The 15,429-nt window shown below is 44.3% G+C and overlaps 1 protein-coding gene across 3 annotated transcripts in view; it reads left to right on the forward strand.

Annotated features, from left to right (window-relative positions):
• Positions 1–15,429, forward strand: part of LOC139391052 (integrator complex subunit 6 like) — a 29,703-nt gene that overhangs the window by 8,033 nt on the left and 6,241 nt on the right. For all 3 annotated transcript variants that reach the window (XR_011629559.1, XR_011629560.1, XM_071138535.1), the window contains exons 3-14: positions 2,982–3,131; positions 4,307–4,396; positions 5,149–5,332; positions 7,575–7,703; positions 7,910–8,073; positions 9,577–9,729; positions 10,227–10,359; positions 13,054–13,148; positions 13,280–13,390; positions 13,677–13,892; positions 14,087–14,213; positions 15,270–15,412. Coding sequence is in view for 1 of the 3 variants with exons in the window: in XM_071138535.1 (XP_070994636.1) it covers positions 2,982–3,131; positions 4,307–4,396; positions 5,149–5,332; positions 7,575–7,703; positions 7,910–8,073; positions 9,577–9,729; positions 10,227–10,359; positions 13,054–13,148; positions 13,280–13,390; positions 13,677–13,892; positions 14,087–14,213; positions 15,270–15,412 (1,695 nt within the window). In the remaining 2 variants the exon portion in view is untranslated. The remainder of the gene's footprint in view (positions 1–2,981; positions 3,132–4,306; positions 4,397–5,148; positions 5,333–7,574; positions 7,704–7,909; positions 8,074–9,576; positions 9,730–10,226; positions 10,360–13,053; positions 13,149–13,279; positions 13,391–13,676; positions 13,893–14,086; positions 14,214–15,269; positions 15,413–15,429) is intronic.

Below are 15,429 nucleotides of genomic sequence, written 5' to 3' on the forward strand. Positions count from 1 at the left end.
CTACAGCCTACCAGTAGGGCTTTGTCTTCAGTTCTACAGCCTACCAGTAGGGCTTTGTCTTCAGTTCTACGGCCTGCCAGTAGGGCTTTGTCTTCAGTTCTACAGCCTGCCAGTAGGGCTTTGTTTTCAGTTCTACAGCCTGCCAGTAGGGCTTTGTTTTCAGTTCTACGGCCTGCCAGTATGGCTTTGTTTTCAGTTCTACAGCCTGCCAGTAGGGCTTTGTTTTCAGTTCTACGGCCTGCCAGTAGGGCTTTGTCTTCAGTTCTACAGCCTGCCAGTAGGGCTTTGTCTTTAGTTCTACAGCCTGCCAGTAGGGCTTTGTTTTCAGTTCTACAGCCTGCCAGTAGGGCTTTGTCTTCAGTTCTACAGCCTGACAGTAGTTTTTTTTTCTTCACTTCTACAACCTGCCAGTAGGATTTTGTCTTAACTTCTACAGCCTTCTTTATTTATTTATTTTTGTTCAATCTTTATTTAACTAGGCAAGTCTGTTAAGAACAAATTCTTATTGACAATGATGGCCTACAGCGGCCAAACCCGGAGGATGCTGGGCCAATTGCATTTCTTCTACAGTGAAGGAATGCAACGTGCTACTTCACATATACATTTGCTTTAGCATTGTTTTATGCTATTTTTCACTACTTCATAAGTACATTGGAGTAAACACAATCTAGAGGTTAGATATAATAACTTATGCCTTGTATCCAAGGACTACAAACACTTAAAAGTTAAGCCAACTCTGTCCTGTTGTGTTTCCTGCTCAGTGTCCATGTCACCTCCAAACTCCCACCCTCTATTTCTCTCTTCCTCCTTCTCCTCCTCTCTCTCTTTAGGAAGCATGGTACCGCTTACGGTGGGGCTGGTAAGCCTGCAGGTCATCCGTAGATTAAGCATAATGCTGTAACAGTAAGGTACTTGACCTCAGTGGAGGAAAGAGCGAAAGCAGCCACTCACTCACACTCCCCTACTAGGCTGCTCTCCTACGGGAAAGTCCCGGTCTCGTGGGAAAGCCCTGGTCTCGCGGGAAAGCCCTGGTCTTGTGGGAAAGCCCTGGTCTCATAGGAAAGGCCTGGTCTCATATGAAAGCCCTGGTCTCATGGGATGAGCAGCTTCAGGAAGTGCTTCAGCAAGAGCCAATAGTGGCCATTACTTTGTGTTTTCTGAGATATTTTCTACATTACAAATAGACCTACCATTTTCAAACCAAGCACTCTAAAGGCATAACCTAAGGAAGATGTAATCTCATAGCTTCATAGTATCATAAACATATTATTTAAAGGGATCGTTTACCTAAATTACAGAATTACACACTGGTTTCCTTACCGTGTAAGTATTCTATGGACAAGGTATGACAGCAATCCATGCTTTGGTTTAGTTTCCCTGGCACTGTTTCCACATGCTAACGTTTTAGCATTTTTGGCACAAATCCCATTTACGTCAAGGGACCGATGTTAGCATTTTTTGCGCATCATATCCAAATTAGCTAAAAGTATCTAACATTGATTGTGAAGCTCAGCAAAGTCACTTATAGATGATTTTAACATGATCTGTGAAAAATGCTAATTTTGGTCCCATGACTTGAATGGGATTTGTGCCACAAATGCTTAAACGTGCGCATGTGGAAACCGTGCCAGCTAAACCTAAACCAAAGCATGTATTGCTGTCATACCTTGTCCATAGACTGCTTCCAGGGTAAGGAACCAATTAGTGTTTTGTCATTTGGGTGAACTAACCCTTTAATATAGAGCCTAATGTATGATAAATATCTTTCATCTGTTGTGATAAAACATATTTTCTTTAGCCTATATGAGTATGGAGCTTTTACTGTATGTCTTTAACCCAGCACTAATATGTTTAATGTGAGTCAGTGTGTGGTTGTCTTTAACCCAGCACTAATATGTTTAATGTGAGTCAGTGTGTGGTTGTCTTTAAGCCAGCACTAATATGTTTAATGTGAGTCAGTGTGTGGTTGTCTTTAAGCCAGCACTAATATGTTTAATGTGAGTCAGTGTGTGGTTGTCTTTATCCCAGCACTAATATGTTTAATGTGAGTCAGTGTGTGGTTGTCTTTAACCCAGCACTAATATGTTTAATGTGAGTCAGTGTGTGGTTGTCTTTAACCCAGCACTAATATGTTTAATGTGAGTCAGTGTGTGGTTGTCTTTAACCCAGCACTAATATGTTTAATGTGAGTCAGTGTGTGGTTGTCTTTAACCCAGCACTAATATGTTTAATGTGAGTCAGTGTGTGGTTGTCTTTAACCCAGCACTAATATGTTTAATGTGAGTCAGTGTGTGGTTGTCTTTAAGCCAGCACTAATATGTTTAATGTGAGTCAGTGTGTGGTTGTCTTTAACCCAGCACTAATATGTTTAATGTGAGTCAGTGTGTGGTTGTCTTTAACCCAGCACTAATATGTTTAATATGAGTCAGTGTGTGGTTGTCTTTAACCCAGCACTAATATGTTTAATGTGAGTCAGTGTGTGGTTGTCTTTAACCCAGCACTAATATGTTTAATGTGAGTCAGCGTGTGGTTGTCTTTAACCCAGCACTAATATGTTTAATGTGAGTCAGTGTGTGGTTGTCTTTAACCCAGCACTAATATGTTTAATGTGAGTCAGTGTGTGGTTGTCTTTAACCCAGCACTAATATGTTTAATGTGAGTCAGTGTGTGGTTGTCTTTAACCCAGCACTAATATGTTTAATATGAGTCTGTGTGTTTGTTTGTGCGTGCAAAGATGCCTCTGTGCTCTGGGGTCAATGTAATGTAATACTGTCTGTGTATGTGTGTGTAAGAGTGAGCGTGTGTATGTTGTGTCCACTTTCATGACTGGTGTTTATGTGGGTTGATCATGCAGTGTATTGTGATGACGCAAGACTCCCTCTGTCTGCCTGAGTATGCAATGTATTGCATTCCCTTCATGTGGTGTGTGTGTGTGTGTGTGTGTGTGTGTGTGTGACACACTATCCCTGTGTGTATTTCAGGCGGGCTGGAAGGAGAACCATGCCACGTTTATGAGTGAACTGAAGAACCTGCAGGCGTCTGGACTGACAACTCTGGGTCACGCTCTCCGCGCGGCCTTTGACCTACTCAACCTAAACCGCCTTGTCTCTGGCATCGACAACTATGGACAGGTATTCCTGACACTCAACCCTCTACACCTTTAAATATAACATACTTTAGTATAAAGTACATCACCCAGGTCATAGAAATAGCATGTATTTCCCCCAAAATATCCTATGGAATATCAGGCAATAGTTAACTTTTTTAAACGTATTATTATGCACAAGCATTGTGTACAATAGCATGCAATACAGTGCATAAATATTTGAGGAATATTCCGTTTGTGTATGTATTTGTGTATATCAGCCAATCAGCCAATATGAGCAGTATTAGACCATTAGGGCTAGGCTAGCGGTGAACATCGGGAGTATGTAAATCTTCTTAGTCTTTCTCTGCAGGTAGCATAGTGGTTAGAGCGGTGGGCCAGTAACCGAAAGGTTGCTGGACTGAATCCCCGAACTGACAAGGTAAAAAACCTGCCGTTCTGCCCCTGAACAAGGCAGTTAACCTACTGTTCCTCGGTAGGCCGTCATTGTAAATAAGAATTTGTTCTTAACTGACTTGCCTAGTTAAATAAAGGTTAAATAAATAAAACATATATATCTAAAAAATCTCACTGATAGTGTGTGTGTTTGTGTGTAAATAAGAGAACGCTGGCGGTAGGAAGCTCAGCAGCTAAGGAGTTGGACCTGTAGCCTAAAGGTGTCCGGTTCGATTCCCGGGCCGGGCGCTAGAAAAAGGGCGGAATTAATCTGGCAACTTGAGGGCTACTCTGGGTTCACACCCTCAAGACATTCCCCTACTGTTGGGCCTTTGAGCAAGGCACTTAACCCCACAACCCTGTACTCGTCTCAACTGTCTGTTTGGTGTCTGGTGGTGGGGGGCTGAGAACACAAGACAATATTTAGTGGTTCTCTGGAACATCTGGACAATAAAGTTGTATTGTATATCACAGAAGGTTGATGGCACCTTAATTGGGGAGGACGGGTTTGTGGTAATGGCTGGAGCGGAATTTGTGGAATGGTATCAAATATATCAGACGCATAGTTTTCATGTGTTTGATGCCATTCCATTGGCTCCATTCCAGACATTAGTATGAGCTGTCCTTCCCTCAGCAGCCTCCACTGTTGTATGTAGTCCAGGGAAGGAGCCTCTGTCCTCACAGAGTACCAAAACGACAATCATCTCTCAGCCTGACCAACAGCAAACAGTTTTTTAACCCATGAACTTCCCTGTCTGTCCTCAGGGCCGTAACCCGTTCTTTCTGGAGCCTTCGGTGATCATCACCATCACGGATGGGAACAAGCTGACTCACACCTCTGGGGTGCCGGATGAGGTGAGCGAGGACAATGGTCGTTCCTCTGACTGGTTAACTGTAAGTCAGAGGCCGTGCTCATAAAGCATCTCAAAGTAAAAGTGCTGATCTAGGATCAGGTCCCCCTGTCCATGTGATCTTATTAAGGAAAAACTAATCCTAAGTTAGCACTTCTACTCTGAGAAGCTTGATACATATGGCCCCAGGTTTAAAAGCAGTGGACTGTGGTCCTGGCTAGGTCTAATGAAGAAGGAACAGTTTCACTCTCCAGCCAGTAGAGTTCTACTATGGTCCTGGCTAGTAAGTGAGGCTGTTAAAGAGAGCCCACATTTGAAGCAGGCAAAGAATTCCAGGACATATGATTCTTTATGAGCTGCATGTTATTCAGATGACTCACATTGTCTAAATCGTTATTACACTGTATAAGAAGACTACAACTCATCTGGGCCCAATTAAGATGTCCAGCCAGAGTCTAATAACAAGACAAATTAAATGCTAATCCAATTTTCACATCTTCCCCACCTCTACATTTGACATTTTAGTCATTTAGCAGACGCTCTTATCCAGAGCGACTTACAGGATCAATTAGGGTTAAGTGCCTTGCTCAAGGGCACATTGTCCATTTTTTTTGTTGTTGCCTACTGTAGTCGGCTCAGGGATTTGAACCAGCAACCTTTCTGTTACTGGCCCAATGCTCATAACTGCTAGGCTAATTGTTGCCACCTCTACCACGCCCCTCTCCCTCCTTTGTGCTCCTCTCTCCCTGTCTCCAGCTTCACCTGCCCCTGACCTCTCCACTGCCAGGCAGTGAGCTGACCAAGGAGCCATTCCGGTGGGACCAGCGGCTCTTCGCCCTGGTGCTGCGTCTCCCTGGGGCAGCCACGCCCGACAGCGAGCAGCTGGGCAGCGTCCCCAACGACGAGTCTGCCATCACCCAGATGTGTGAGGTCACTGGAGGTAGGATGCCCCCCATAGAAATAGTTAACATCCTGCTTTTACTTCTTGCCCTATGGGTACACTGACAAATGTCTTCCAGTTCAACTATTATGGCATCATTGACTTCAATGGAGACGCCCATTGTACTCATTCTAACTGTCTCTGGGGTGGGACTGTGTCTGTTGTGATGTCAAAATGTGTAATGTATAAAAACACAGACACAAGGTCACAGTCTATATATGCTCTCAACAATTTAATGGGTCAACCAACATTTGGGCACAGAGTACCTTCTTCAGGGTCCAGGCTATGTATCATTTTACATTTGCAATGTTTCTAGAGACTGGAAATTAAATCTGCAACTACTTTCTGGAAGATATAGAGTACTAGTCAAAAGTTTGGACACACCTACTCATTCCAGGGTTTTTCTTTATTTTTGCTATTTTCCAAATTGTAGAATAATAGTGAAGACATCACAACTATGAAATAACACACATGGAATCATGTAGTAACCAAAAAGTGTTAAACAAATCTAAATATATGTTATATTTGAGATTCTTCAAAGTAACCACCCTTTGCCTTGATGACAGCTTTGCACACCCTCGGCATTCTCTCAACCAGCTTCATGAGGTAGTCACCTGGAATGTATTTCAATTAACAGGTGTGCTTGTTAAAAGCAAGCACTCTCGCATTCTTAATGCGTTTCGGCCAGTCAGTTGTGTTGTGACAAGGTAGGGGTGGTATAGAGAAGATAGCCCTATTTGGTAAAAGACCAAGTCCATATTATGGCAAGAACAGCTCAAATAAGCAAAGAGAAACAACAGTCCATCATTACTTTAAGACATGAAGGTCAGTCAATACGGAAAATGTAAAGACTTTGAAAGTTTCTTCAAGTGCAGTCTCAAAAACCATCAACCGCTATGATGAAACTGTCTCTCATGAGGACTGCTACAGGAAAATAAGACACAGAGTTACCTCTGCTGCAGAGGATAAGTTCATTAGAGTTACAAGCCTCATAAATTGCAGCCCAAATATATGCTTCACAGAGTTCAAGAAAGAGACACATCTCAACATCAACTATTCAGAGGAGACTGCGTGAATCAGGCCTTCCTGGTCGAATTGCTGCAAAGATGCCACTACTAAAGGACACTAATAAGAAGAAGATATTTGCTTGGGCCAAGAAACACAAGCAATGGACATTAGACCGGTGGAAATCTGTCCTTTGGTCTGATGCGTCCAAATTTGAGATTTTTGGTCTTTGTGAGACTCAAGAGTAGGTGAATGGATGATCTCCGCATGTGTGGTTCCCACCGTGAAGCATGGAGGAGGAGGTGTGATGGCGTGGGGGTGCTTTGCTGATGACACTGTCTGTGACTTATTTAGAATTCAAGGCACACTTAACCAGCATGGCTACCATAGCATTCTGCAGCGATACACCATCCCAGCTGGTTTGGGCTTAGTGGGATTATCATTTGTTTTTCAACAGGACAATGACCCAACACACCTCCAGGCTGTGTAAGGGCTATTTGACCAAGAAGGAGAGTGATGGAGTGCTGCATCAGATGACCTGGCCTCCGCAATCACCCGACCTCAACCCAATTGAGATGGTTTGGGATGAGTTGGACCGCAGAGTGAATGAAAAGCAGCCAAAAAGTGCTCAGCACATGTGGGAACTCCTTCAAGACTGTTGGAAAAGTATTCCAGGTGAATCTGGTTGAGAGAATGCCAAGAGTGTGCAAAGCTGTCATCAAGGCAAAGGGTGTCTAATTTGAAAAATATAAAATATACTTTGAATTGTTATGCACTTTTTTGGTTACTACATGATTCCATATGTGTTATCTCATAGTTTTGATGTCTTCACTATTATTCTACAATGTAGAAAATAGTAAAAATAAAGAAAAACCCTTGAATGACTAGGTGTCCAAACTTTTGACTGAGAGTGTACATGCAGAATAACACTAATGCCGGGACGATACCGGTATCACCATACTCCTTAGTATCATGGCAAGGAAACAAAACACGAAGCGGATTTAACCTCTTTAGGAAAACAGCCCTAATGTTGGAAACAAACATCGTTATGTTGTCATCTAGAGTCACACAATAATTTACATACAGGCGGTTTTTAGAGGACAAAATAACTGCTTCTTGTTTTAATTTTTGTAATGGAAAAGATATTGCAATACTGGTATCATTATAGCCCTTAATAACATGTCTTCTCCGTCCCTCTGTCTTTTCTCTTTATCCCTCCTACTCTTTCTTTCTCCAGGTCGGTCATACTGTGTACGGACTCAGAGGATGCTGAACCAGTGTCTGGACTCTCTGGTCCAGAAGGTTCTGAGTGGTGTCGTCATTAACTTTGAAAAGACAGGGCCAGATCCGCCTCTGGTAGGCGAAGGTATGTGCTAACAGGAATGCGCTCTAACTTCTTGTGTATGACTATGTGTGTCACTGATGAAGTGTCCTCTGATGGTCTCAAGGTGACTCTCTCTGACAGCGCTTGACTGATGTGTTCCGAACAGCTGCTTCGGACCTGTGGCTGTTCTTCTGTTTGTGTTCGGTTAAGAAATGGACACCGCATGTTGTTGTTGTTTGGTTCTACAGATGGTATGGTTGACCCGAGCCGGCCCGTGTTGTCCTTCAGCCCACAGCCCTGGCACAGCTGCCACAAGCTCATCTACGTACGACCCAACCCCAAGACAGGGGTGCCTGTAGGCCACTGGCCCATCCCCGAGTCCTTCTGGCCGGACCAGAACTCCCCCGCTCTGGTGAGAGGATACCATTAACCCCACAGTTACTGATGCAGTAACACTAACGCAAGATCATTAGTCCCTCCATTTTAAAATACTAAGATATTGTTTGTGTGATTATTAAGCAGTCAGTTAATGGGTCATGTGAAAGAGGATGAGAGTTAAGCATTATGCTCCTCTTAAATCCAGTACTTGGTGTTAAATGTGGCTCTGCACTGTTGCACCCTGGGACCTGTAGTTGTCCTGGCCTCTGGGATCTGTAGTTGTCCTGGCCCTCTGGAACCTTTAGTTGTCCTGACCTCTGGGACCTGTAGTTGTCCTGGCCTCTGGGACCTGTAGTTGTCCTGTCCCTCTGGGACCTGTAGTTGTCCTGGCCTCTGGGACCTGTAGTTGTCCTGTCCCTCTGGAACCTGTAGTTGTCCTGGCCTCTGGGACCTGTAGTTGTCCTGGCCCTCTGGGACCTATAGTTGTCCTGGCCCTCTGGGACCTATAGTTGTCCTGGCCCTTTGGGACCTATAGTTGTCCTGGCCCTCTGGGACCTATAGTTGTCCTGGCCCTCTGGGACCTATAGTTGTCCTGGCCCTCTGGGACCTATAGTTGTCCTGGCCCTCTGGGACCTATAGTTGTCCTGGCCCTCTGGGACCTATAGTTGTCCTGCCTTCTGGGACCTGTAGTCATGGCCCTCTGGGACCTGTAGTCCTGGCCTCTGAGACCTGACATTGTCCTGGTCCTCTGGGACCTGTAGTTGTCCTGTCCCTCTGGGACTTATAGTTGTCCTGGCCCTCTGGGACCTATAGTTGTCCTGGCCCTCTGGGACCTATAGTTGTCCTGGCCCTCTGGGACCTATAGTTGTCCTGGCCCTCTGGGACCTATAGTTGTCCTGCCTTTTGGGACCTATAGTTGTCCTGCCTTTTGGGACCTGTAGTTGTCCTGGCCCTCTGGGACCTATAGTTGTCCTGGCCCTCTGGGACCTATAGTTGTCCTGGCCCTCTGGGACCTATAGTTGTCCTGCCTTCTGGGACCTGTAGTCATGGCCCTCTGGGACCTGTAGTCCTGGCCTCTGAGACCTGACATTGTCCTGGTCTCTGGGACCTGTAGTCCTGGCCTCTGAGACCTGTAGTCCTGGCCCTTGGCATCCTGTGAATGATTGCTTCTCACTGTGTCTTTATTGCCAAAAACTGGGGGTGAAGTTTGCCTAGGACTCTCTCTCTGTTTTTCTTTCCCTCTGTATATTGACAATCTGTAGTGTTACTGGGGCAGTGCCAAGGACAGAGGGTCAGGGTGGATGCTGACTGACTAGAGTCTGCCAGCTCCATCCTACTGTTTAATGTTCTGTCTCTACTCCCCTTTTCAACCCCCCCCTCCCCCCCCACCCCCCACCCACCCACACACACAGTAGTTCCTGTGGTGTCGGCATGGCATTGGTATAGTTTCAGGATGTTTATTTCTCCTCAACAAGGACAACATTGTATGAAATGCTCTAAATGTTCTCTGTCATTCTCTCCCTTTGCCCACCAATAGCCTCCTCGCTCTGCCCACCCCATGGTGCGTTTCACCTGTGTGGACTGTGAGCCCATGGTGATTGACAAGCTGCCCTTTGACAAGTACGAACTGGAGCCCTCGCCACTCACCCAGTATATCTTGGAGAGGAAGTCCCCACACATGTGCTGGCAGGTAGGAGAAATGCTCCCACACACAACCTCAAGGAGTTGTGGTGTTTGTATTTCTAGTTATGCTGTGGGATGTTGTTTGTGCTGAGCCCTCTCTCTATTTCTCTCTCTCACTTGCTCTCTCTCTCTGTCTCTCTCTTTTTCCTTCTCTGTTCCTCTCTCTCTCGCTCCCCCTCTCTCTCTCTCTCTCTCTCTCTCTCTCTCTCTCTCGCTCTCTCTCAAGCTCTCTTTCTCTCTCTGTTTCTCTGTCTCTCGCTCGCCACCCCCTCTCTCTCTCATGCCCTCTCTTTCTCTCTCTCTCTTTCTCTCTTTCTCATTTTCTCTCTGTCTCTCTCTCTTTCTCTACCCTCCTCACTGCCCCCCCTGTCTCTCTGTCTCTCTTTCTTCCTGTTTCTCCCCTCTTGCTGTCTCCCCTCCCCTCTCCCTGTCTCTCTGTCTGTCTCTCTCTCACTCTCTTGCTGTCTCCCCCAATTCTCTCTCTATCTGTCTCTTTCCCTGCAGGTCTTTGTGAACAGTAGTGGAAAGCACAGTGACCTAGCCCAGCCCTTTGGCTACCTGAAGGCCAGCACCACTCTCTCCTGTGTCAACCTCTTCGTCATGCCTTACAACTACCCAGTTGTTTTGCCACTCCTTGGTAAGTGAGATTGTGGATGTCTTCTATGCTGAAGCTGTAACAGTCATACATTAGCGACATTTGTGGGGTGTTTCTGTTACACATATTTGAAATAGGTACTTAAATTACTTTTGAGTATTTTGTCATTTGTGTTTGGAGGCCTGAGTACCTGACTAAAATCATCCATGTATTTGGAAGGCCTGAGTACCTGACTAAAATCCCCATGTATTTGGAAGGCCTGAGGTTCTGACTAAAATCACCATGTATTTGGAAGGCCTGAGTACCTAAATAAAATCCCCATGTATTTGGAAGGCCTGAGTACCTAAATAAAATCCCCACGTATTTGGAAGGCCTGAGAACCGAACTAAAATCCTCATGTATTTGGAATTCCTGAGTACCTGACTAAAATCACCATGTATTTGGAAGGCCTGAGTACCTGACCAAAATCCCCATGTATTTGGAAGGCCTGAGTACTTGACTAAAATCCCCATGTATTTGGAAGGCCTGAGTACCTGACTAAAATCCCCATGTATTTGGAAGGCCTGAGAACCTAACTAAAATCCCCATGTATTTGGAAGGCCTGAGTACCTGGCTAAAATCCCCATGTATTTGGAAGGCCTGAGGTTCTGACTAAAATCACCATGTATTTGGAAGTCCTGAGTACCTGGCCAAAATCCCCATGTATTTGGAAGGCCTAAGGTTCTGACTAAAATCACCATGTATTAGAAGGTCTGAGTACCTGACCAAAATCACCATGGATTTGGAAGGCCTGCGTACCTGACTAAAATCACCATGTATTTGGAAGGCCTGAGTACCTGACCAAAATCCCCATGTATTAGAAGGCCTGAGTACCTGACCAAAATCACCATGTATTTGGAAGGCCTGATTACCTGACTAAAATCCCCATGTATTTGGAAGGCCTGAGACCTGACCAAAATCCCTGTGTATTTGGAAGGCCTGAGAACCGAACTAAAATCCCCATGTATTTGGAAGGCCTGAATACCTGACTAAAATCACCATGTATTTGGAAGGCCTGAGTACCTGACCCAACTCCCCATGTATTTGGAAGGCCTGAGTACCTGACTAAAATCACCATATATTTGGAAGGCCTGAGTACCTGACCAAAATCACCATGTATATGGAAGGCCTGAGTACCTGACCCAACTCCCCATGTATTTGGAAGGCCTGAGTACCTGACTAAAATCACCATATATTTGGAAGGCCTGAGTACCTGACCAAAATCACCATGTATATGGAAGGCCTGAGTACCTGACCAGAATTACCATGTATTTGGAAGGCCTGAGTACCTGACTAAAATCCCCATGTATTTGGAAGGCCTGAGTACCTGACCAAAATCCCCATGTATTTGGAAGGCCTGAGTACCTGACCAAAATCACCATGTTTTTGGAAGTACCTTACCAAAATCCCCATGTATTTGGAAGGCCTGAGTACCTGACCAAAATCACCATGTTTTTGGAAGTACCTTACTAAAATACCCATGTATTTGAACGGCCTGAGAACCTAACTTAAATCCCCATGTATTTGGAAGGCCTGAATACCTGACTAAAATCACCATGTATTTGGAAGGCCTGAGTACCTGACTAAAATCACCATATATTTGGAAGGCCTGAGTACCTGACCAAAATCACCATGTATATGGAAGGCCTGAGTACCTGACCAGAATTACCATGTATTTGGAAGGCCTGAATTCCTGACTAAAATCCCCATGTATTTGGAAGGCCTGAGAACCGAACTAAAATCCCCATGTATTTGGAAGGCCTGAGTACCTGAGCAAAATCACCATGTATATGGAAGGCCTGAGTACCTGACCAGAATTACCATGTATTTGGAAGGCCTGAATTCCTGACCAAAATCACCATGTATTTGGAAGGCCTGAGTACCTGAGCAAAATCCCCATGTATTTGGAAGGCCTGAGTACCTGACCAAAATTACCATGTATTTGGAAGGCCTGAGTACTTGACTAAAGTCCCCGTGTATTTGGAAGGCCTGAGTACCTGACCAAAATCACAATGTATTTGTAAGAACATACTTCGGAGAATGGTATTTTGTATTTTCAAAATATATTATAATGCTTCAGAATTTTGATACCCCATATTACCCTAAATTTGCTGCATTTGTTTAAGAAATGTTAGGTCACTATTGTGTTGCCCTGAGAGGTGTTGGTGGAGGAGGAGTGAGGATAATGCCGTGAATATGGTCCCAAAGGTGGAAGTGAACTCTTGTTTTTTGATATTGCCATACTATCACTACACTCTCTGTCATTTGGGAAGTGAGTCCTGTACCTCAACTTTATATCAAACCCCTTTATGCCTCCATCTGCACCTCTGATTACGTGATACTCATGATATGGTATGGAATCTCATTTCTGACACCAATGCAGTGTATGTTGAGTAATAGGGGCCACAAAGCTCTGAAGACTAACAATATATGAACTCGGCTATTGGTACTGTTCGTGTAAGCCGAAGGTCACGGGTTGTTTTATGACTTATTTAAGGCTGCTACATGCAAATGTCTGTATTTCAATTAAATAAATAAAAAATACCCAGTTTTGTGTAGATTATTTTGATACATTGGTCTTAAGGGTATTTTGTAACAAGATACTTTCTGATTGCCCATCTCTGGGTGTTCTTGGATGATTATGCTTGTCTCAGGTCTTTTTCCTCTTCCCAACCCCCAACCCTGCTGTCTTCACAGATGACCTGTTTAAAGTGCACAAACTGAAGCCAAACCTAAAGTGGCGACAGGCCTTTGAGATCTACCTGAAGACCATGCCTCCTTACTTTCTCTTGGTAATGTACTGTTCTTGGTCAATGTCATATATATGTAAATATATATTTGTATCCATATGTGCTTTATGTATTTCATGTTTGTTTGATGGTGATGCACTTTCTCTATGGGCTCTCTCTGTGTTTCCATACAGCCATTGAAGAAGGCACTGCGAATGATGGGAGCGCCCAACCTCATCTCCGACAACATGGACTGTGGCCTCAGCTACAGTGTCATCTCCTACCTAAAGAAGCTTAGCCAGCAGGTGGGGCTTCCCTTCACCTGGGTAGCATCCCAAATGGCACCCTATTTCTATGTAGTGCACTACTTTGACCAGGGCCCAAAGTAGTACACTATATAGGGAATAGGATGCCATTTGGGACGCACTACCAGACTTAGTATATATCTATAGATTTCAACGTTTGTACAACGTGATACGTGTTTAACTTACAAGGGTCACTTACGTAGGTCTGAATACACTTTAGGAGCACACCCAGCTGGTGTGAATTAGTGAATAAAGAACCTGTCTTTGTCTCTTTCTCTGTCTGCAGGCAAAGATGGAGTCGGATCGCCTGATCGTGTCTGTAGGGAAGAAAGCTCCCCAAGAGACTGGGATAAAGGTGAAGAACCACTCCAACACCCTGTCCCTGGCCCACCGCAAAGACTTCAAGCAGCTGCTGCAGGGTATCACTGGAGAGATGTCCCTCCGCCTTGCAGACATCAACTTCAAGGAGTTTGCCGGCTTTCAGATTGCACTGCTCAACAAGGTACAGAACTGGCAGGGTGACACGCTGAGATGCCTGAGAGGATAACTGTATCCCAAATGGCACCCTATGCCATATATAGTGCACAACTTTTGACCAGAGCCCAGTGAATAGGGTTCCATTTGGGACGCAGACAATGTTCCTAGATTGAAGTGGCAGACAGGGTTTCTGTATCTCATTACTTCCGATCTCTTCAGGATCTAAAGCCTCAGGCGTATCGAAACGCCTATGACATCCCAAGGAGGAACCTTCTGGATCAGCTGACACGGATGCGCTCCAACCTTCTGAGGACTACTCAGAAACTTATCAGAGGACAAGATGAAGGTAGGCAGGCTTGAAAGCTGCTTAACCCCCTAGAGTCGGTTGATGCACTGGTGCGTCAATCTAAATTACATAACAAAAAAATCCCCATCAAAATCCATCAGTTTAAGCGAGAGATATCAGTTTTTTGCATTGGATGCTTCTCAATCCACTACATCTGCCCGCCAGTGTCGCACTTCTGCATCTGTGGTGGAAGGTGACAGAGCTAGAGCAGTGTTTGTCAGACCATGAGACTTCCTGTTTTTTTTGTGTAATCGTCTGTAGTGTCCGAATGGTTTGACCTACAAACTTTTACTCTACAGCCCCCACCAAGTGTCAGGAGACTTGTCGGTACCGACGATGTGCCACCTTCTGTTAGGTAGCGTCCCAACCATTTGGACTACAAACCCCATTGTGGAAAGGGGAGATTCTCATGAACATGATGGTGTCCTCCGTTTTTGCTCTACGACCCCCACACTTGTCTGAAATGAACCGGTACCGTTTTTAAAAAAGAAAGGGAAGTATGAAGGTAGTTTTGTTCCAACCCAAAAAAAGGGCTTAAATATGTGTAAAAATATATATATCTCCTGATAAAAAAAATATACATACAGTATCTCCTAGATTTAGGACAGACACTCCAAAACCTTGTTTCTTATGATTTATTTTGTGACTGTCTTTTTGAAATTAATGAATGTGTTATTCAATGTGTTTCTATGGGCTATAGTAGTAAAGGCGAACATCTATATTTTATCAAAACATTGTTTTATATTATTATTTATACCTAAAGAGGTCCTAAAATTCAAAATCAAACAGCTAAATGATCCATAGTAAAATTCCACATGTCAGCTTAGTGCCCCCTTCCCCAAAGGCTTAGAATCTAAAGAATGAATCATCAGTTAGATTATTCTTGTCAGTCTATTGACTACAGTATGAACAGATTATGTAAGAAGTGGAAAAATGTCACATGAACTGTTGATACTAGCCATCCTAAGAATGTATTTAATGAATACAACAGTGGGCTTTTATGCTGATTGAAATTAAATTAATTTGTTTTGACATTGACTATGTGCTGGTTGTTAGACTACCTTCACAGTATACCCATGGTTCAGATGGGCAACTATCAGGAGTATCTAAAGATGATGCCGTCTCCTCTGAGAGAGATCGACCCTGACCAACCCAAACGCCTGCACACCTTTGGCAACCCATTCAAACAGGACAAGAAGGTACAAACATACACACA

Source organism: Oncorhynchus clarkii, chromosome 31 (assembly GCF_045791955.1).
Source record: "Oncorhynchus clarkii lewisi isolate Uvic-CL-2024 chromosome 31, UVic_Ocla_1.0, whole genome shotgun sequence".
Classification (NCBI taxonomy): Eukaryota; Metazoa; Chordata; class Actinopteri; order Salmoniformes; family Salmonidae; genus Oncorhynchus; species Oncorhynchus clarkii.